Consider the following 22,574-nt stretch of genomic DNA (forward strand, 5'->3'; position numbering starts at 1 on the left):
GCTGTGACTCTGCCTATCCAAAGGTGAGCCTGGTGCCTTGAGTCATGGACTCTGCCCAACAGTGCTTTCAACTCCCCCTCGGACTTGAAAAACGAGGTTCTTTCTCATTGCTGGGTTATTCCCTGGCATACAGATGCGCTCAGTACCGTCCAGATTTAAAGATAAAACAGCCGAGCAGAAATTATTCTCGCGTCCCCACTTTTCTGCCAGACTTGGAAGACTGGCGCAGGGCTCTGCTCCTTCACCCCATCCTCTTCCGCTCTCCCCACGCGGCTGCTCCCCCATTCCATCAGCAGAGACGCTGTCGATACGGCTGACATCCCTCGTGCTGACCGAGCCAATCGTCACTCTCTTTTCTCACCTTGCTCCGCCTCTCAGCAGCATCAGGCCCTTTGTTTCTCGCTCTTTCCCCCATGACCTGCATCTCTCGATATTCTTCATGGCTCAGGCCTTGATCTCCTTCTCTGCTCTGCCTCCACTCTCTCCCAAGTCATCCATGACCACTGCTAGGGCTTAGAAATGGGACTGCTATGCCCAGCTTGCTTTTGCCTGCTTGGTTCACTGTGGCATGCGGGTCGGTGGGTGGCTGGGTTGAAAGGCAGGGCGTGCAAACGCCATAACTGAGAAGGGCCTCTCTCCGTCTCATGTGGAACTAACTAAAGAGTGGGCAGGTCCGATTTTGTTTGGGCAAGAACCAGATAATCCATGCAGATAACGCGGCTAAGCCTCCGTGAATGCGAAGAAAGGGGAATTTTGAGCGTTGTAATCCAGCAAAGGGTGTGGACATCTCATGGCCTAGCAGAAATGACCTCATCCCCTGCCCAGCTCTACAGATGAGGAAGCAGACTCAGCGGGGAGGAGGAGCCCCTGAGTCCCCAGCCAGAGCCTGGACGTGAAGTCTGACCCTCGACTCTCATTCTGGCGCTCGTAATTCCTCCATTCAGACTGTTCCCCGGGGACTTAGGCCCAGGCTACAGCTGCTTCAGACAATAACAGCCAGCCTGGCCCACAAAATTTGCCACAATAGAAACAAATTCCCATGATGAATGGGCCATGAATCTAAATTCGATTTGGGGATGAGAAAAAATCTCTTTCCGCTCGTGGCCTGGCATGATGCTAAACACATTCTGGAATTCTGTCTCCCAGCACATGTGTAAAGCAGTGTTCCTGGTGGCTGTTTAGGTTGGCTGGGCTTGTGTCCTGGCCCCATCCCTTGCCCACTGTTGGCCTTGAACCATTTTCTTAGCCTCCCTCTGTTTTAGATTCCTCATCTGTAAAATGGGCATAGTATTATCTGCTGCATAAGGTGATGGTGATAAGGAACTGACATGAGACAGGTGAAGCGTTAGTAGACTCTTGAGTAAGCAGCACGAGGCATGGTGAACAGTCAGGAGGGGTTGGCTGTGGCGATGAATCGGAAGCTGGGGCTCAGAGCGGCTGCACCCCTTCCTGGAAGCTACACAGCTTCTGAGTGTTAGGACCAAGCCAGGAATCCGTTTACCCCCAGTCCTTGTTGTACTCTACCAGTGTTTCCCTACGTGGGTTCTGTGGGATGCCAGCCTGCAGGATGCTTAGTGAGAAGAGGGTTCCCTGGTGAAATCCGTTTGGGAAATGCTGTGGCCTCCGTGCCCCTCTGGGAGAGCCCTGACACACGTGAGCAGTAGCCCATGTAAGCAGCTGAGGAGTCCCGTAGCAGAGCGGCCCGCTTAACGTTGTTTAACCCAGCATTTCCCAAGCTCATTTGACCACAAAACCTTTTTTTGTTTGTTGTTTTTGTTTCTTGTTTTTTGTTTTATTTACCTAACACCTATTAGCGCCCAGCGGGACACACTGTGGGAAACGCCACTCTAGGCCGCGCGGCGTCCCCCGGAATGGTAATAATGCTTTTGTTCTTCTAAGGGGAAACCCGTGAGCTCTTTTTCCTCCGTGGAGCGGGACTGACAAAGTCCAGTGTGGGAATGGCTTTCGTAGCACCTGCACCCACTGCCGGGGCCTTCCCCTTGAGCCTGGCTTCCATTCCCCAGCTGAGAGCCTTCCTCCTTCCGGCCCTCCCAGGGACCACCTCTTAATTATGTCCCTCTTCCAAACCACTTCCGCTTCCAGCTCCTCACCGTCTCCCACCCTGTATTCTCATCCCAGCTCAGCTGGTGTCACTCGGCTGCTCCAGCCTGAGCATAGAAAGGGGACACAGCCAAAGGGAGGAAACTGACCACACGTGACCTTGACCTTGGACAAGTCGCCCAAACCTCCAAACGAGCATGATTTCCTTCTAGAAAATGGGGCAGATGAGACCCCCTGTTTCACCTGGTTCTGCTGATCACTTGTTGTGAACAATGCGCTTGAAAATCCTGATTTCCACAAGATGACAGTGCTTTGTTTCTAATGGCTCCAGAGCCTCTGGGAGTGAGCTTGGCCTTGTGCACTTTGCGGGTCCCTGGCCAGCTGACAACCCTGGGGGCTGCGGAGCCACCAAAGTTGCCCTGGGGTTCATTGGAGCAGGAAGGCCACAGAGGCAGCGGCTGCTTCCACGCGGTCAGCTGCTCACCCAGCCTCATCGCTGCCCCTTCTCTGTCTCTTACCTGGCCGCAGGTGAAGTGTGTGCGGTACTGGCCGGATGACACGGAGGTCTATGGAGATATTAAAGTCACCTTGATCGAAACAGAGCCCCTGGCGGAATACATCATCCGCACCTTCACGGTGCAGAAGGTAAGCCCGCTCCCTCCGCTGTGGCCAGGGGCGGCCCTCCGCCCTCCACTCAGCAATCACAGTGACTCGGGCTCTGCTCTGTGTCCGGCTCTGCACTTGGCACCAGGGAGGGAGCAGGGAATGGAGTCAGCCGCAGTTCACCGTGCGTCCGTGGGACCCATGGAACAAGGATGCGTTGTGCTAAAAGCCACAATGGAGCGTGCAAAGAGTGCAGACGGAAATCCAAGGAGGGTGGGGGGACCAGAGAGGCCTCCCCGAAGAGGCGGCGTTTGGGGAGAGTGTGAGGGTAAGGAGGCAGCAGCCAAGGGAACGGGCAGGAGGAAGACTGTCCCAGGCAGAGGGGAGGAAGCAGGCAGTCTGGAGGGCGACAGACCCTGCTGTGTGCTAGGCCCGCGGTTCTCAGCCGGGAGTGATGGGTTCCCTCAGGATACTCCTGAGTGTCAGGAGCCATGTTCTGCCATCAGAGCTCAGCAGGGGATCAGGCCATGACTGGTGTCTGGAGAGTCAGCACGGCATAGCACAGTCCCAACCAGAGAGGCTTACCCAGCCCGCAGCACCCACAGTGTCAGGGCTGAGAAATGCTGGTCTGGACACTGGAAGGAGGCCAGGGTTGCAGCAGTTTGACGAACAATGCATGAAATCACAAATAATCTGATTTATAAAATTAATTACGATGTAATCATTGTTATTGTATGGTTACTGTTATAGAGACAGCTAACATTTCCTTAATAAGCCAGGAGCGTTTCTCAGTGCTTTGCACAGATTAACTCATTTAATCATCCCCAAGCCCTTCATTCTTCCTGTTAGGTATTTGCTCTTATTGTCCCCACTATACAGATGAAGAAACTGAGACAGTGTTTTAAGAGGGTTGTCCACAGCTGCCCAGCTGTGTGGTGGAAGAACCAGGAGTCACTCCTGGCCCCTGAAACCTACTGCTCCCTCGCTACACTGCATACCTTATACCTGGAACCTACTGCTCCCTCCTACACTGCATACCTGATGCTACATAGTTGCCATTTTCCAGAAGCAACTGTTCAGCTGGCCACATGACCAAAGGCCTGAGGGTGCAGAAACACTGGGAGCTGGAAAGCTTTGAAAGCTACACCTTTAGGGTTTGGATGTGTCCTTGCAAGGTCAAAGCCAGCTGCTGGAGCCCAGAGCATGCCCAGGGTCGCTCCTGTGTGCACAGCGTAGTCTGCTGTGCAGGATTTGCTCCTGGCAGCTCCCTCCTCCCCAGCCGTGATGCTCCTGCAGTCTACAGATCCTGGTGCAAAAGTGAGGAAGTGTGGGCGCTTCCTCCACCAGAAACAGTGGGTGCTGGCCTGCTGTCCTTGGTCAGAGCCAGAGGCGAGGATTCAGGTGCACCTTTATAGCAAGGGAGCGCTCTCAGGGGAAACTGGTAGGAGGCGGAGGGAAACCAGAGAGGGAAGGCTGAGGGGCTGAGCAAGGCCGGAGACTCCAGGGATGTCCGGCCTGGGCCTGATCCACGTGGCGCCTCCGGAGCTTCCACCACTCCTCATTGGTCTCCTCGAGGCAGGGGAGCCAGGCTCCGGAGGCCCATGTGGAGATCCAGAGCCTGGATACAGAAGCCGGAGCCGCAGCCAGCAAAAGCGTGCTGGGGAGTTAGGGTCCTTTCTCAGGCTGTCTTCTTGGTTTTTCTTTTAAACAATCACCAGAGACAAAGGTACCCCTGGAGAGCCGCCCTCCAAAGACCCTGAGGGCCTCTGAGGCTTAGCTCCGCTCAGCCAGCCTCTCCACCGTGCACAGGCAGGCCCCCAGCAAACACAGCCAGGGACTTCAGCTCCAAGTCGCTTCCTGAGCTGGGGAACCAGAAGTAACAAACAGGAAGTGCGTCCACCCTTGGAGACGGCGCGGTCCCCCCAGGGAGAGAGGAGCCTTGATAAAGAGCTGAGCATAGGTGGTGAGGCCCCCAGCGAGGGCTGCGGGGCTGGGCTGACTTGGAGGATGGAGGAGAAAACAGCCAGCTATGCTACGAAAGCCACTTTCTCCTCCCCCAGCTCAGCCCACCCATCCCTGCCTTAATCCCAGCCTCTCTTCCCTGCTTCCTGGAGGACTCTGCCTCTTGTCCTGCTCCTTAGTTTGCGTTTCCTGGACGTGGAGTCTGCAGCAGCAGGGACTTGGGTGCCCTGAATCATGTGTTGAAGAGCTTGCAGGAGAAGGCAGGAGGGAGGCTGGACAGGGTTGGAGAAGGGGCCCAGCAAGGATGCGGCCTCAGCCAGAGCCCTGCTCGGTGAGATCCCATGGCCACCCTGGGCTATGCGTTGCACTGCCCACTGTCCACTGCCCAGTCTTGGCACGAAGGGTCTCTCTACCCCATAAGAGACACCAGTTATTCTGCTTCTGGGAGATCCCTCAGTCCTGGGCAAACTGGGCAGTGGACAAAGCCGCTTGGTCACTCCAAGTCTCCATCATCACTGAAGGCCATCTGTGTGCCCCTCCCCAGCGCCCTGAGGAAGGGGGCTCCTGTGCAGCCAAGAGCAGCTTTCTGAAGATGGGCTGAGCTGTCTTAAGGAAAGACTCAGAGTATGGGGGGTACCCGACCCAGGGGCAGGGACCCGAGGGGGCACCAGCAGTGCCTTCTATACACCCACCCAGATCCACACTGCCCACCGCAGCTGCCGGGCCCTCCTGTGGTGCAGGCAGAGGACGCCCTGGCCCTTCCGTGCAGCATCCTGCAGCTCCCCCCTGGCTCCCTGCAGCCTTCAAGATTAACGTTAACCTTGCGTAGCCTCAGTTTGCTCATCCATAGAATGGAGATAATAATCTGAAGATATGAGGATTAACTAAACTAATACATTGAAGTGTTCAGAGGGATGACTGGTACATCACCCATGCTTGGGTGGTCACAGAATCACTCTGAGCAGTAGCACTTGTGAGCCCTGTGCAGGCCATGCCCTCTCAGGACAGCTGGGTGGCCTGCCTGTGCCCTGGTACAGCAGGTGCAGTACCCCATAGTGCTGGGCTGGGGGAGGGAGGGCAGCAGCTGGAGGAACGGAGACCCCTTCTCTTCTCAGAAAGGCTACCATGAGATCCGGGAGCTCCGCCTCTTCCACTTCACCAGCTGGCCTGACCACGGCGTCCCCTGCTATGCCACTGGCCTCTTGGGCTTCGTCCGCCAGGTCAAGTTCCTCAACCCCCCGGAAGCTGGGCCCATAGTGGTCCACTGCAGGTAAGCCTCCCCGCACCCTGCCCAATCACACCCACTTGGGCAGGTCTGCTTTATGGGCAAAGGAGATGCTGTCTTGCTTCTATTCCTGCAAGACTCCCCTGCCTGTGTCCCCGATGGCCAGCCAAGTTCCAGGAGACCCAGGCTTCAAGGTCTAACAAGAGCAAAATCATTGTTGCAGTAAAACCGTAAAATTGCAGAGGCTGTAGGGTGGGTGCTGGCAGCATCCGCTTCGTCTACTTCATCCGCTTCTCATCCAGCTTTGAGAGGGAGGCATTATTATCACTCCCATCACAGATGGGAAAACCAAGATGCTGAGAAGGGAGATGCAGGTGCCACATGCCCAAGCCGGGATAGGCACCATGCTCTTCTCCAGACACTCGCCCCCGTTTCTGCAATGGGAGGACAGGGCGCCTTGGCGGAAGCAGGGTTCGCTTTACTGACGTTCTGTTCAAAAGTGATTGCTGGCCTGCAGCATCCTCAGTAGAGACTACACGGACAGCACAGACAGTCACAAGAAGGAGCTGTGTCTTACTCATCTTTGTATGTCCACTCCTAAGCCTAGCACCTGGTACATCCTAGGTATGGTGTGACCGGGGCACACGGCTACACAAGTTACATGCGTTATGCTTTTTAAAGATAGTCACATGCCAGGTGTGCATGTCGTCAGTGCTGTGAGATAGGCCAATTTAGTATTGTGTCATTTTATGGATGAGAGTAGAGGAAACCAGAGAGGTTAAGTCATTTACCTGAAGGCACACAGGTGATGGGTAATAGAACCAGGAGTCTCTTCCAAATATTGTGTTTAATTACTGTGTGATGGTGAAATAAACATAGCTCAGTCCACACAAGGTCCCTCCGAGGAGGCATGTTGTGGCAGGAAACCGCTCACAACCACCAACCAGCTTGCTCACGGATGATGGATCCAGGGTTCCAACCCCTCTGGGGCTGGTTCTTTTCCCCTAAATCGTGTTGAGGATAAGACAGGGAAGACGAGTTGGGTAAGTGACCCTTTGTGCTCCCTCCTAGACATGGCTCCCCCTGGCAAGTCCCTTTTGGTGGGGTCAGAAGTGGGGGGTGGGGGGAGGTGTTCCAAGACAGGAATAAGTCAGATTTCACTTGGTGATAACCACGGCAACTGTATGTTTTAGAGGTATGTTCTCTGATGCTGAGTTGTATTTGGTTTTACTTTTCCATTTTAATTAACAAACTCTCATAAAGCTCCTAAAATACCGTGTGAAACAAGCTAAGGAAGAAATAAACTGTGGCACTTGACCAGCAGTGAAGACTCGGCTTCCCGTGGGCTCACATGTCCACTGTGGTGGTGGCCACTGGCCCGTGGTCTGGGCATTTATGATCAGCCAGCATTGCTTTTCCATCTCATTCCATCTCTATTCCTCTTTGTATTTCCTGTGAGTTCCACGCTGATAAAGACATTTGTTTCCACAAGGGAAGCAAGTAGTGGGCCTCCTGGCCTGTCCTTTCCAAGCTGTGTATCTTTAAGGCAAAGGTTCTAATGTTTTTTAAGATCTTATTTGAAAGGCGGAGGTACAGAAAGAGGGGTAGTGGGAACAATGCCCAAGGCTGGGCCAGACAGAAGCCAGGAGCTAGAACTCTATCTGGGCCTCAACATGGGTGCAGGGGCCCAAGCACTTGGGCCAGCCTCTATTAGCAGGGAGCTGGATCGGAAGTGGAGCAGCCAGGACTCGAAACAATGCCCATACAGGATGCTGGCCTTGTGAGTGGCAGCTTAACCCAGTGCACCACAACACTGGCCCAAATGTGCTGTTTGTCTCTGGTTGAGCACCATGGTGTTAGAACTCAGCACCAGAAGGGCTCACAGTGGTCCACTGTGGTATCCTTGAGCCCTCTTGCTATTTTGTAATCTGAGATTTTCTTGACAAAGCCATCAATGACCAGAAATGAAATGTGTATTGGGAAACTTGACACAGGGCACAAGTCCCATTGCTGCCAGCTACTCCGTTTAACCAGGCTCTGGATTCGTGGCCCAGGGGAAAGGACAAGTTCGTGGAACTGTGGGATTCTCTCTGCCTTTGGGAGAGCTCAGGGGATGGTGGCTTCTGCCTTCTCTCTGTCTCATCTCCACTCAACTTTCCTTTACTGCTTCTGTCCATCAACTCATTGACTGCAGAATAGAGGAGGAAAGACATGCTCATTAGGCACCTCAAGTGGGCCATGCGCCGTGTCAGCTGCTGTGTGCCATGTAAATGGGTTATCTTTATCCATCAGATGCACACTCCTGTCTAAGCATGTGCTGTAGATATTAAGAAAGGAAGGGTGAAAACACACACTCTGGAGCCAGACAAGCTTAAGCTCTGTGTGCCTCGTTTTTCTCATCTGTGAAACAGGATGAGAAACTGCCCAACGACTACAAAGGGGAAATGTAGGTAACATTTGTAAAGCAAGTAGAGCAGTGTCTGGCACTTTGCAAGCACTGCCTAAGTGTTTGCTCATTGAGTCAAAATAAAACAGCCCCCAAAGGCAAGCATGACCCTTGCCCTTCACAAACTCAGAGCTGGGGCTCTAAGATCAGCCGCTGTTCCAGTGTCTCCCAGAGCAGCGGGATTCTGACTGTCGTGTCCGACATCAGCAGTCTGCTGCCTCAGGCGCAGAGCTGCATGGTGGCGGCCTCGCCAGCACTCGTCCCACCCCGCCAGCCTTCACCCAGACCACCCTCTCTTCCAGTGCTGGAGCCGGGAGGACTGGCTGCTTTATCGCCATTGACACCATGCTTGACATGGCAGAGAACGAAGGAGTGGTGGACATCTTCAACTGTGTGCGTGAGCTCCGGGCCCAGAGGGTCAACCTGGTGCAGACAGAGGTGAGCCCTGGAGCACTGAAGAAGCAGGTGGAACAGAGAGACCCATGGTGGGGCCATGCTGCTCAAAGGGACAGGGGAAGTAGAAGTAAACACGTAGGCTGCCCTGGTAAGACACCCTAGAAGCTAGGATGCCCCAGCCAAGCAGGGACTTCCACCAGCCAACGAACCGTGGCGCGTTCCCTACTGCTGAAGTCATCCAAGCCACCAATGGCAACTTTTGGGACTTCCTTAATCTTCCTTGGGTGAAGGACCAGAGAGAAAGGGAAAGCCAAGATTTACTGATGGCCTACTGTGCGCCAAGCACTGAGTCAGTGCCTCAGTTACTGAGTACTTGAGCTAAGTACTGTGAGTTCCAAGAATGAGGATACACAGCCGGAACTTCCGGCATCTCTGGTTGGAGAGCCCAAGACCGAGGGCCGTGGGAGGGAGTTCATCCTCAGTGTGACACATCTCCTGTGAGCTGGGCAGCGTGCATTCCCTATTTTATCAATGAAGAAGGTGTGAAAGTGTGTCACTAAGCCAGTCTGGGGTAGAACTTGGGACCATGTGAGCCCATGCTGTTTGCCCCAGGTCATCCGCCTATCCCCTTCCACCATGCCTTGGCCTGTGCTTCCTGTAATGGGCCCACATTCTGGTTCTAGTGAAGACTGCGACAGATTAGGGGCTGCACACAACACCAGCCCTGCCAAGGGAAATTGGCTGTCACTTTGGGCACAGCCAATCACTCTGGCTCTTCAGTGAATATCCCTAGTGCCAGGTATGTCTACACCGTAAAATCCTGCTGCAGCCTCTGAGCTGACTCACATTGGCCAGGCTCCAGGTTTTTCACACTCAAGCCAGGGAAACTGCCTCCCAAGGTCATGCGTGCAGAAGGCAGGCTCGCTGTTGGGGTGAGACACAGGGTCCTCACCACCTGGCGGAAGAGACATATTTCAGTGCAGGTGCATTGTGAGGCATCTGGATAATGCTTGACACAGAGATAGGCCCAGTTCTGCAGGGCGAAGATCACTCAACAGACATGTACCAAGGTCTCACAGTAACAACTTCTGCCTAGTGTGTGTTAAGAGGGGTCTTTCCAGGAGAAAAAAAAAATGGAATCTACAGAAAAGGTGGGGGGTGGAATTTCAGAAGAGTAGGGCAGCTACAAAGAATTGAGATGAGAAAGGGCACAGTGCCTCTTTTAGGACTGGGCTCTGAGACAAGGGTTGAGGGCAACCAAATTCTTTGGGAGATAATCCCAAGATACACTAGTTGGATTGTGGAAAGTGAGACAGAGGAGGGAAGGAAGCAAAAAAAAGGGGGGGGGGGTACTCTATCAGGTTAAGCATGTAGGCCGCTGGGGCCTGATCCTGGTAGAGACCTCGGACTCGGAGAAACAGTGTGCAAGTTTTATCTCCCAGTATCCCATCTAAGGGGTTTTTATTCCCAACTCATGTCTCTCATTGCTGGAGGCCTACTTCCCACACCAGTAACTCATTGACCCTGTTGGCTGTCCTGCACACAGGACAAGACTCCTGGAACCAAAAAGGAAGGCTTCAGCAGCAAATTTCAGGTATTTGCTGCAAGCAGCTTTGAGGAGGTAAAAGTGAAAGCTGAGGAGGTGGGCAGGCAGCAAGAGCACCTGCTGCAAGTCCAGAAGTCCCGCATGGTTATCAGTGATTCTACTGTTCTGTCTTAGACGAGGAATAAAGCTCACTGTAGCTCAGTCAGTATGAAACATGGAGACTTGGCCTTCACGTCACAGGATCAGGAAAATAAAATAAGGATTCTTCGGTATAAATCAGGCCTTTATTCACAGCTGCAAAGTGAAACGCCAGGCCACAGTTCTCATCTCGTGCCCTGTCCTCTCTGCCCTGGGCTCTGCAGGAGCAGTATGTGTTTGTGCATGACGCCATCCTGGAAGCGTGCCTCTGCGGCAATACCGCCATCCCCGTGTGCGAGTTCCGCTCACTCTACTACAACATCAGCAGGCTGGACCCCCAGACGAACTCCAGCCAAATCAAAGATGAATTTCAGGTATGAGCAAATCCCAGGCTCCGTGGCTGGCTGGGTTTGGGCTGTTACAACAAGTTTCACTAGGCTGGGTGGCTGAAACAAAGGACTTTTACGTACTGCATTTCTGGATGCTTACAAGTCCAAGGTGAAGCTGCCCCCAGATTCAGTGTCTAGGGAGGGCACACGTTCCTGCTTGTGGACAGGTCCCCTGTCGCTGTCTCTGCATGGCAGAAAGCAGAGAGGAGGCAGGTTCTTAGGTCTCTTCCCATACTGACCCTGTCCACGGGGGCTCCACCCTCATGACCAGTCTCCTCCCAATGCCATCGCATCAGGGATTAGGATTGCAGTGTCTGATTTGGGGCCAGATGCAAACATTCAGTCCCTGACAGTGACCCCGCCAGCATCTGTGGTTCTGGGTACATGTGTAGGTCTTTGTGAGTATCTGTTTTCACTGTCTGTAGCTCTAGACAGTGACAGATTGCATCCCAGAACCTAAGATGCAGAGCCATGAGCAACCTTGAACCAATCAGTGCTTAGACTCACAACCATGTTTGTGAACTGAGAGCTTATTTAGCTCTAGTCCTGGTTGTGGACAGATACAAGTTTGTACACATGGGTGTGAATTTTCTTAGTATTTTCTCAGTGTGCTCCAGGGACCAGCAGCTTGTTAGAAATGCAGACACTCAGGCCCCACCCAGACCTACTGAATGAGAACCTGCAGTGTGACAAGATCTTAGGTGAGAAGCCCCACCCAAGAGCACAGCTCAGGTATCACAGCTCCCATCTAGGAGCCCGTGTGGTCAGAGTTGTGGCAATTTTGGTCTAAGGGGCCTGAATGGTGTAGCTCACTGGGTGCAGAAAAGCCAGTGTGCAGCCAGCCCTTCATCCCAAGATCAGTGCTAGGGCCATACCTGGGCAACAGGGTCTGAAAACCAGATAGCAGGACAGCTCCAGGTCTGGATTCAAGTTCGTGGGTGAATGGATGCTGGGTCCATGATTCCAAAGGCAGTTACCCTAGCCAGGCCAATACATTAATGCTCCTGCAAGCAAAGAGAGAGTATTGGTTTAGAGCAGAGAGAGAGTGCTGAGGGATGGAGGAAACAGGATCCTGGTCATCGCACCCTGCTTCTTGCCAGTTGGCTGAGGCAGTTCAGCTCTGGCCCCAAATGTGCAGGACTTACTCTGCAGGGCACAAGCCCCACAACTGACCAGACCTGAAAGAGACTGCCCCTCAGTGGTCCCCCATCCATCCTGGGCAGCTCGTTTAAGAATCCTTTCTAAGAAGAGTGCTGGTAAATCATTGCTGTCACTCTATGACGTCTCAAAGTGATGTTTAATGCCTGTTAGTGTCTTCCTACTCCCATCTCCCCACAACCTCCTGGCCAGCCCAGTCTTAAGCGCATCTGTCTCTTCTGCTCATGAACCATCACTGGAGTAGCGCCTGCCTGTTTACCTTTGTGTCCCACAGACCCTCAACATCGTGACACCCCGTGTCCGGCCCGAGGACTGCAGCATCGGACTCCTGCCCCGGAACCATGATAAGAACCGCAGCATGGACGTCCTGCCTCTGGACCGCTGCCTGCCCTTCCTCATCTCAGTGGATGGAGAATCCAGCAACTATATCAACGCAGCACTGATGGATGTAAGCAGAGAGCTGCCGGCTGGCATTCCAGGCATAGCTTTCCCCACTGTGGAGGGGGCTGGACTCCAGGGCTCTGACTCCACCATCTGGCCCCCTAGCTTCTAGCCTGCTGGCCCCAAAGACCTTTGATCCCCTCAAGGCTCTGTTCCAAACTTAGATATAAGCTGTGCTGTTGGCTTCTTCACTCACATAACAAGCCTGGAAACAATAGACCAAAAGCTTAAGGAGGCTCCCATGACAGCACAGTAAGGCTACAGAAGTCTCTGTTCCAGGCCAAAGGACACAAGATGCTCTCCCAGGCCCCTTTACCCACACCATGTCTTAGGTCATGTCCATCCAGTCCATGTGGCTGTCCCGTCAGAACACATAACAACATGGGGTGCTCTCTTCTGAGGTTAAGCCCAACTACTTCTCTGACCTCTGATCCACCCAAACTTCTCCCCCTGAGTCCTAGGGATTGCAAGCAGGAAGAGTATTGGAGGTCAAGGGCTGTCTCTGCACTCTAGGGGGTTGCCCTGGCCTTTTCCCACAGGTGCCCAATTCCTCCCTGAAAACCCTGGCTCTACATGGAGAAGCAGGGAGTCTTGCTCATAGCAAATCCTGAAGGGGCAGAGAAGAACTCTGCCATCAGCTTACAACCTTCCAGGTTCAATGTGTGCACATGTGTGTATGTGTATGCATGCATGTGTGCCATGTTTGTGTGGGGAGTGAAATATACAGTCACCAGGGTACCCACACTTTCACGTTCATCCTAGCTTTGCCCTCCACGTGTCCCAGCACTCCCTCTCTCCTCCCTTCTCCAAGTAAAGATCAAACCAGCCCCTGGCCTCTGTTGAGTAGGTCAGATGCTGCCTGGAGTCAGGAGCCTTCTGCCAAGCTCTGAGGCTGATTGTATTCTCTTAGTCCATCGGGTATTTCTCCTGTGAGCCATCACAGGGGCCTTTGCCTTTCTTACATTAAAAAAAGAGTCCTTATCTGTATTCCGGCTCGGTCTGTGCATTATCTGGTAACCATAGCAGCTTTGCTTCTAGCAGAAAAATATGAAGTCCTCTGGGTTAATTTTTAATGTTTCCCCTGGTAAAGGATGATGTTATCCATGAAATGGATTGCTGGCTGAGCCCCGAAACCCGGCAGGAGCACGGATCATGAACATATTTTCAGATAAGGCTTTGTCAGGCGTGCTGGCCTAATAGAGCATTTATCACAGAGACAGGGAAAAAGGAAAGAAAACTAACATTCACTGAGCGTTGGGCACCATGTCGGGCCCTGGGCTTGTACTATCTCATTTTGCATTTGGGTATTAGTATCCCTAGTTTTCTGGATAAGGCATTGAGGGTCAGAGTATTTCCTTCACTTGTTCAAGGTCAGCTAGCTCAGAAAGAGTGGAGCCAGCGATGTGAGTGCCAAGTGTCTGAACTCTGTGTCTGGAAATGGCTCAAAGACAATGCTGTCTATCAAGAGAGTTTGGCTTTTGAGAAACTAATCAGCCTGCCCTCCCAGACCCTCTTCTAACTGTTCCAGTGGCCAGCAGAAGGCCCCTGGAAGACAGGACCCTCCAGTGCACACAGGACACCCACATTCACAAGACACCACCCTGCTCTGCCAAGGTATCCTTCCTCCTTCCTTCTGACTTCACTGGAAACAGCTGCTACTCCCACAGCAACCGTCTCCCAAGAAAACATGTTGAGAACGTGGGCTGTGAAGTGGGAAAGTTCTCGAATCGTTCCAGCATCTTCCCACAGGGTGCTGTGACAGATGAAAGCCTCCAGACCCGCACAGGCCATTCTCCCTACCTGCAATGATTCAGGACTGAATGATGGCACATCCATTGAAGTGTGTGTCGGCCACAATGCTGGTGCCGAAGGTGTAAGCCCATCAGGCATGCTTCTGCCCTGCTGGTGGGCTTACTGTGAGACCCCTGCTTTTCTCACAAGCAAATCTCATCCAGCCTATGTGACAAGCATCCCTGTGCTGTAGCAGTCCCATTTCCCAGAAAAAGAATGTGAGCTTTGCAGCCTTCTCATAACTGACTGGTGCTTAGCACCCCCTCTCTTCCCCAGGAGGCACTGTACAAATGATGTTTGCGTGAATGGGTGGATGGGTGAATGAATGAATGACTCACAACCTATAGGTGGCAAACTGGATTTGAATACCAGGCTCCCCTAACTCTAATACTTGGTGCCTCCCTCTGCTCTATTTGCTACAGAACACAGTGCCCCTCTTCTTCTAGGCCAGCTCAGCCCTCGTTGCAGTCACGGGGGCACGAGTGAGACTCCTGCAATGTAAGAGCCCCAGGTGGTCAGCCGGAGCCTTCCCCCAGCACCCAGGGCACAGGGATTTGCAAGATCCCTTGTATCGCACAAGGTATCTGCCCAGCAGGACAGAGCTGCTCCTAGAATCATTTCACATTGTAATGATGATTATTTGCTGAGCATCAGTACATAAATAATTTATTTGGATGATCCCTGTCTGAGTGACACTTTCCTAATGAAATGTCTTAGTTTGGAAGAGAACGTTCATTCTGAGAAGGTCCCCTTTGCTACCAGGGCACCAAGAGATAACAGAATGGGCAGGTGCTTTGTGAAATTGATTTGGCAGGCTTGGGGCAGCCGTGCAGGCCTCCTCATCCTCAGAGCACCCCTGATGGCTGTGCCGTTCACGAAGCCTCTGTCGTTCCTTCCTCAGAGCCACAAGCAGCCCGCCGCCTTCGTGGTCACCCAGCACCCTTTACCCAACACCGTGGCAGACTTCTGGAGGCTGGTGTTCGATTATAACTGCTCCTCCGTGGTGATGCTGAATGAGATGGACACTGCCCAGGTAGGAGGGAGCCCCGCAGCATCCCTGGGTTGTGCCAGATGGATCAGAGGAGCCACGCTCTGGAGTTGGAGGGCGAACCCATGGTGGGCCCTGCTTGGCCGTGTGCGTGAGGCTGGCATACTTCTGCTGCTTGCAGAGGCAAAGTCTCCCACGGGGCCCTGCACCTCCAGACCTGCAGCAAGGACTCCCACTGCTGTCTTCTCTGTGCAGCTCCCTCTAGGAGCAGACACCGTGGTTCCTTCCCCCAGGCACTGGTCCATATCCCACAGAACTGGCAGGGCCAGAAGAGTACCCCTTCCCCCAACTCACATGCACGCACACCTCTTGCCCTGAAGACCATTCTGATGCCTGGCCACACCGGCTCTTCACTGCCAGCCTGGAGCGCGCACCTTGGAGACTTTGTCCACTTAACACCCCACCAAGTCCTGGCTTCCTCACTGCTGACTCTGCCGTCCCAGCAGCCTTCATGCCCTGGCCCTCGGGTTCTGGCAGCTCCGTGTACCATGTACCCCAGGGCGTATCCTCGTACTCGGGACACAGTCCCTGAAATAGCTTCTGGAGCTCACATTGCTATGGCAGGGGTGGACGAGGTGAGAATGGCCTTTGCGATTTTAGAAAAACTGTCCTTTCATTGCCTTGAAGAAGACTCAAAGTAACTCAGTGCACTCCCATGTGAGTTCTGGCCTTGTGCTAGAATAAATTTTTTTTAAAAAATGGATCTGAGCCATAGACTCGGCCCTCCAGAGCTCACGGTCCCGCTACAGAGACAGATGAGCAGCTTGTCCCCACCTCATGTGGCAGTGCTATAATAGAGGTCAGCAACAAAGTGCTGTGTTGGCCGGGAGCAGGGAGCAATTAATTCTGCCCAGAGGGTGAAGGAAGACTTCAAAAAGAAGGTGACTTTGGCCTTGAAGAAGGCAGAGGAGAGTTGGAGTATGGTGGGTGATTGAGCAGGGAAAAGGCATTCCAGGCAGAGGGAATGGCCGGGACAAAGGCATGGTGGGTGAATGTGTGTGGTGTGTAGGCTTGTTTGCAAAACAGCTTCTATTCCAATGTGGCTGGGGCCTGGGGTGTGTCCAGAGGAGAGGAGCACAGGGAGACTGGAAAATGCAGCAGGGCCCAACTCTGTGCTGGGCGGAGGAGCTTGGGCCTTGAACTACAGCATGGCAGTCAGCAGATTTGATTTGTAAGCCACAAAAGCCACATAAACAGCTTCTGTTGCAAGTGCAGTATTTGAGGCTGGGGTGACCAAGAGGTAGTTGTGTGGAAGCAGGAGGGGAAAGCCTAGGGCCCCCCCCATCACTCCCTATCTGCTCCTGGTGCTCCTCGGGGTGTTGCTAGCCCAGGATAGCTCCCCAAGGCTGAGCTAAGGACTTGTCCTGGTAGAGAGGAAAAGGAACCACGGCTGACTCCGAGGCTTGGTCCTGACTAACGGAAGGCTGGAAACTGAGGTTACTGTAAAAATCAATTTCCGGCCAATGGAGAACTCTACAGAGTTCCCTGGAGAGTTCCAGAATCGGAAGCATCACCACCCTATTCCTTTGACTGAAAAAAGTAAGAGTGGACGCAGTCCCATGCCCCTGGGCGTGAAGTAGGGCCTACGAAGGCCTCTGTGCTGCTTTGTTTTCTTTTTTTCTTTCTTTTTTTTTTTTTTTTTTGGTTCTCCCAAAATCCTTTTTGCAAAACCAGAGCTCAGGCACACAGGAGGTGTTTCAAAGAACCTCACTTTGGGACATATCAGAAGCAAGGGCTTCCTTTCAGAATGGGACCTGGATGAAGGACGGCTCTTTAAGCCCCAGATGTTAATCCAGCCTTTGAGAATCCATTCTCTAAATGCAGAAGCATCAGGCTCAGAGTGCCCCGAGGTTGGCTGCCATATGCAGCTGGCACGCATCCCCTGAAGTCGGCAGATGAATAGAGCACTTATTGATATAAATATCATCACGGCAGCAGCTGGGTGCCTCGCGAAAATAAACAATGACACAGCGTGAGCATAGAAAAGCTGCCCTTGGCACCTGGAGGGGCGGCTCTTTGAAGTGGCATCAGCCCCTGTCTGCCAGCTTGCTCGTGCCAGAGCAGCCCACAGCTTGGACCAGCCCAGCACATGGACAGGTCTGCCTCAGGACCTAAGCTTTGCTAGACTACTCGCAAGAGACCTGGGCTGCATCCTGCAGCTTGACCACAGGATTCGTGCTGGGGGTCAGGCAGAGCTATCTGCAAATTGCAGCAAAATAAGGCTGAGGAGAAGATGTGAGTTCTCAGATGCCTCATTTTCTTGCGCGGCTGGCCAAATATGTCTGCCTCTGCTCGGCGTCCTGCATGGTGTCGCTCGATCAGCCATCCCCAGCCACAAGTATTCCTCCTCTCTCCACAGTAGCTGCTATTCAAAGATAATTATGATCAATGGGGGCTCGAGATAAAGACTTTCCAACCCTCTGCATTCAACCTTAGAGATTTTTTTTTCCAGCTCTTTAGGGCTCCAGAACTCTGTTGTTAGATTAGTGAAGCAAAAAGTCCTGCAACCAGAGCATCCAGCAAATGGCAACATGGCTTCTCAGATCTCTTGGAAAGAACCTTTTCAGCTACATCCAACAGCACAGTCCATGGGCTCTCTGGATAGACCAGCATTCACAGGGAGGAAACAGCAGAAGGGAACCATCCTTACAGGCCTGCCACCCTCACCATGGAAGACTCAGAAGATCCTCCGTGCTGGTCATGAAGTGGGGCTGTGAGTTAAACAGAACAAGGGCCCTCCAGGGATGTCCATGTTCTAATTTGAAGCTGTCACCTCCCAATACAAAAAGTACTTTGCAGATGCGGTGAAGTTAAAGATCTTGAAATGAGGGTAAGTTATCCTGCACTATTTAACTAGGTCCAATGTAAGCGTCCTTATAAAAAAGCAGCAAATGGATCCATATATGGTGACATGAACAACGCAGTAGAAACCAGAGAGATCCAGGCACAGGCCACAGAATCCTGGCAAGCTCTAGAAGCTGGAATTGGCAAGAAATGGATTGTTTCCGGAGACTCCAGGAAGGAAGAGAGCTGTGTTCACATCTTGATCTTAACCCCTTAATGCTCATTTCAGCATTTTGACCTCTAGAACTGTACGACTACAGATCTGGGTTGTTCTAAGCCATTGAATTTGTGGTAGTTGTTCCAGCAGCCATGGAAATAAACAGCAATTCAGACCTGAGCTAATAAGCATCACAGCCAGGGGAGGGTGTGAGACAGAAATGATGGGAAGAGCTAGAGTCAGCATTTGGTGTTGGAATGGAAAGCGGTTCAAGCTGGAGAAACCCACATCGCACTCAGAGTCCAAAGGCAAGGCCACAAGAGAGCAGAAGGTAGAGTGCCAAGGAGGCGATGAAGGCCCACTTCACCTACCGAGGCCATCTCGCCAGCCCAGAGGGAGGCCTTTCAGAGGTCAAGGAGCATGTTTCTGGGCCTCATTCACTCATTCATCAGCATACAATGTACACTGACTGAGAACCTACCACGTGGCAGACACAGACCTAGATGTGACAGAGGACAAAAGAGGCACAGAAATCTCCCCATGAAGAAATGATGCTGTTGAAGTGACCTCCCCCCAGTCTCTCAGAGCAGACAGGATGCAATTATCTTTAGCTGGAATCATCCCCTCCCAGACCTTTGTGGGGCAGGAAGAAGCTGAGCACAAACCAAAAGGGATGGAAGAGACAGCGTCCAGGGATGTGTCCCATTTCCCTCAAGCTTGAGGCACAGCCACAGAGGAATCCAGCAGGATACAAGCACCCCATCTTCCTGGACTCAGGTTTGGGAATCAGTGAGACCCAGCCTCCCTTTGGTGGCTTCCACACAAGTGCTAGTGCTGCAGCTTGTCCTGACTACACGGCTGGCTTGTTACATGGGCTGTTGTTGGAGTGTACCCTGCATTTCTCACTATCTGACTGGTCACTGATTCTAGGAAGCACCATTTACCCTGCTTGAATCTTTGAGATTTTATAATCCAGATATCCTTCAAACACCTTTCAGTAGTCCCCATGTCTTCCCTTGTTGCTCTTGTTTCTCAAACTCTACTGATGAGTTAACTCACTGAACTTTGGATCTACAGGCCACACACAGAATACACGAGATACTCTCTGATTCTAGCCCAAAGCCCGAGAGCTGATGTCTTTCCCTCCAGGACAACAGCCTGACCTGCCCGTTCTCCTCCTCACTTAGACCCTACTTTCGTGACTACCAAGTTCACTGTGCAGGTCAGGAAAATGAGGCCAGGCAAGGAAGCAGTCTGAGGTCACACAGCCCATCACTGCCTTCTGCCTATACCCTCTTGCCACAGCGGGTCAAGATTTCTGCCATTGTCTAACTGTGCCTGCCAATCACTGATCTGTTGCCCCCTGAGTAGGTGGAACAGGCAGAGATGTTTCCTTCTTTCAAACAAACACGATCCCACAGCTGGAACTGGAACTGAGCTGCCCAGTTCTGAAGCTCGCACTGTGGAAAGCATGAGAGATCAGGTGGTAAAAAGTCCGGTGGAAAGGCGAGGCTGGTTGCAAGAATAGAGGGAAGGCTAGGATGTAGTCCCATGGACGTGAAAGCTTCTGGAACTAAGAGCTGCAAGCCCCTCATCCTCCCAAGGGAGACTCAGGGGTGCTATTTCAGAGGTGCTTTTTTCCTATCATTGTGCCTGCAGGGCAAATAGCAAGCATGGATATCCCTGTTTTTATCTCGGCTTGTGCTGACGTGTGAGCCAACCACACGGAATGTGCCCACCCTGTGTCTCAGCCAGCCTCACGTCTGACTTTGCAGGTCTCTGTCCCCATGGGAATAATGGAGTAACAGCCATCAGAAGTCAGGGCAGAGACCTGAGCTCAGGTCTAGCTTTGCCACTTCCTTGCTGTGCTGCCCAGAGCCAGTTTCTTTTCCAAATCTCAGGAGTGTCCTCCATTAGATTTGTATCATCCAGAGTTCAGCCAAGATTTTTCTGGCTTTGAAAATTTAAATAAAATGGCTCTATCCCCTGTTGCCCATCCTGTGGCAAAGCCCAATGTCCAATCCCAAAGATTTCTGGGAATCCCAAGAGGTTCCTATTCTCATGTTCACTTCCAAGTTCCAGCTGAGGTGTCAGTGGGGACCAATGTGAGGTTCATATCCCAGGAATGCTCATGGCGTAGGCTGAACACGACACCGGCCTCAGCTCCTCAGGCCTGGCCAGCAGCACACTTTCCCCTCCCCCCTGCCGCCCAAACTTTTTTTCCCACCTTCCTCTGCTCTCGCTCCTGCCACTCTGGCTGGGCCACCCTCTCCCTAAAAGTTGCTGCTTTCTTTACCAGTCTCCCTTGTGTCTCTTGCTGACACCTGCCATGAGCCTTGCCTCCCACCCCTTCCCCCCAGCACGTGGACATCATATCACCATTTCATGGGGCTTTTGAGATAGTGAATTGAGAGAAGTGCAAATGGGCATTCATTACTGACTGTGAGTCTCTCTCTCTCTCTCTGCCCCTTCCTTCCTATTAGCCCCACCCACATTGTCAGAGCCAATTATAGATGTCTGGCTCTTTATAGGCTCTGGTTAAATGAATTTTATGACCACTAACCTGAATTTTAAAACCAATTCTGGTGACTCTCTCTTAAAAATACTAAATCACTTCACCTTTAAGTGGCCGGAGATTAATTGTCCCCACCCCTCCATGAATCACAAGGTCCTTGGTAAGTAGAGGCCTGCGCCTCTGAGGCTGTGATACTCCTTGGCATTGTATCCTCAGTGCACTAAAAGACACTTTGAAATCGTTTACTGCAGGAATGGGCCTGTGTGCTAGTTTTCATTCAATTCATCAGCACATGTTTATTCCAGCGACTAACAAGCTTTCTGTTTCCATCAGCAAGAAAAAGATGTTTAATGAGGGAGGCTGTCTCTGCATTTGTTACATTTCACGCATGAACTTGCACTCCCGAAGGACATCTTTTCATGGCCCAAACAGCAATGGTGATCACTAGGTGGAATAATGTATGGCAGCTGTTTCACGGCCGTCCACACGGGCCCCAGGGCTTTTGCTTGGTTTAACTCACCCTGACAATAAGTGGCAAAAGGTTTTCTTCTCTTCTGGAAGATGCACGACCATTCCTAAATCATCAGCAACAGCTGGGGGGGGGGGGGCTTCCCCTCCCAGGTGTGGTCATCACGGCAACCTGTTGGTGTGTGTGGTGGAAAGCAATGCCACACGGCACAGACCACTGGGGAAGAAAGGAGTAGGGGCCGCCAGCAGGAGATTAGGTGGGAGGAGCCACTTGGTTCAGACTCAAGGCTAAAGAACTTGGATCTGTCATTGGAGACAACCAACTTCTAAAGTTTCCTAAGGCAGAAAATGCCAAGGTGGCACTAACATAAGCATGCCCTTGGGATCAACTGGGCCCTTGTGGCCCTGGTTTCCAAGGTCTCAACAAACCATAAGGTTCCCTTCTCCGAGAGTTCTGTAAACGGCTGATGCTTAGATGCCCATTGCCTGGCTCCTCCACCCACGCATGTGGTCCCGGTTCCCTTTCTGGGTCACATAGGGAGCAAAACTCAGTTCCACACTGTAGGCTGTTCTATGTAGATTATTTAGGAGGGGAGGAGCAGGCTCACATGGCACAGTGACTCACCTTCTGCCCTGCAATGACTCCATGACTCTCAACCTCCCTTTTTTACTTTCTGGCTCCTCAACAACAGTGCACAGGTCTCTGTCCCTGTGTCCCTGACCCGAGGCATTTTCACAAGAGAAGTCCCTTGGTTATTACCCTAAAGGGAAATGTTCATAAGGCTGCTGAGTGAGGAAAGAAAAGCCTTCATGTTATCCATCTTGTTCTGAGCAACCCTTCCCTACACTGCCTAATAATTACAGCTTGCTAGTATTGAGAATCACTAAATAGATTCCTGTGCTAAATAGAATTCAGAGCCACTCATAACACATGGAGAATCTAAGTGAATGGGCAAGGCATTCATCTGGAAAGTGATGGCTCTGGGATTTGAACCCAGACCTCTGCAAGCAGGAACCCCAATGCATTTCCCCACCTTCTGCTTTGCTACATATTCAGGTCAAAACAGCAGTGCCCCACTCAGCTGCAACCCCAGCATTTGGACACCAGAACCATGTTGTGCTAAAGCCTAGAGGACATTTCTGGCTGATGAGAGTCCTTTATGAACTCCAAAGGGCCACTGGGAACAGAACACTGACTCCTACCCAGCCCCACTTCTTTCTCTCATTTCCCGTGGCTAGGTTTTGTGTGGTGTCACAGGCAATGGGGAAACCTAACAGTCCTTGGCAACAAAAACACCACATCCGCCCACACATCACCTGGCTGCATGTCACCCACACTGCTGCCAATGTGGTTTCACAAATTAGGGCACTCAAGTGAGAGGGTGA

At 52.2% G+C, this 22,574-nt stretch overlaps 1 protein-coding gene and 1 long non-coding RNA gene across 13 annotated transcripts in view; one reads left to right on the forward strand and one right to left on the reverse strand.

The window, feature by feature from the left end:
- The window catches only part of PTPRT (protein tyrosine phosphatase receptor type T), a 1,128,555-nt gene that overhangs the window by 1,090,347 nt on the left and 15,634 nt on the right, over positions 1-22,574 (forward strand). For 6 of the 12 annotated variants that reach the window (XM_070051826.1, XM_070051827.1, XM_070051828.1 and 3 more), the window contains 7 exons: positions 1,815-1,874; positions 2,590-2,706; positions 5,742-5,896; positions 8,600-8,735; positions 10,602-10,751; positions 12,199-12,372; positions 15,058-15,189. In XM_070051826.1, coding sequence (XP_069907927.1) covers positions 1,815-1,874; positions 2,590-2,706; positions 5,742-5,896; positions 8,600-8,735; positions 10,602-10,751; positions 12,199-12,372; positions 15,058-15,189 — 924 coding nt within the window. The remainder of the gene's footprint in view (positions 1-1,814; positions 1,875-2,589; positions 2,707-5,741; positions 5,897-8,599; positions 8,736-10,601; positions 10,752-12,198; positions 12,373-15,057; positions 15,190-22,574) is intronic. The other 6 variants (XM_051846098.2, XM_070051829.1, XM_070051830.1 and 3 more) reach the window with 1 other exon arrangement.
- The window catches only part of LOC127491113 (uncharacterized), a 35,464-nt gene continuing 23,634 nt past the window's right edge, over positions 10,745-22,574 (reverse strand). Inside the window, exons 2-3 of the long non-coding RNA XR_011379887.1 lie at positions 11,642-11,770; positions 10,745-10,950 (exon numbers count right to left, since the gene is read on the reverse strand). This is a non-coding gene — a long non-coding RNA (uncharacterized lncRNA). The remainder of the gene's footprint in view (positions 10,951-11,641; positions 11,771-22,574) is intronic.

Source organism: Oryctolagus cuniculus, chromosome 11, assembly GCF_964237555.1.
Source record: "Oryctolagus cuniculus chromosome 11, mOryCun1.1, whole genome shotgun sequence".
Taxonomy (NCBI): domain Eukaryota; kingdom Metazoa; phylum Chordata; class Mammalia; order Lagomorpha; family Leporidae; genus Oryctolagus; species Oryctolagus cuniculus.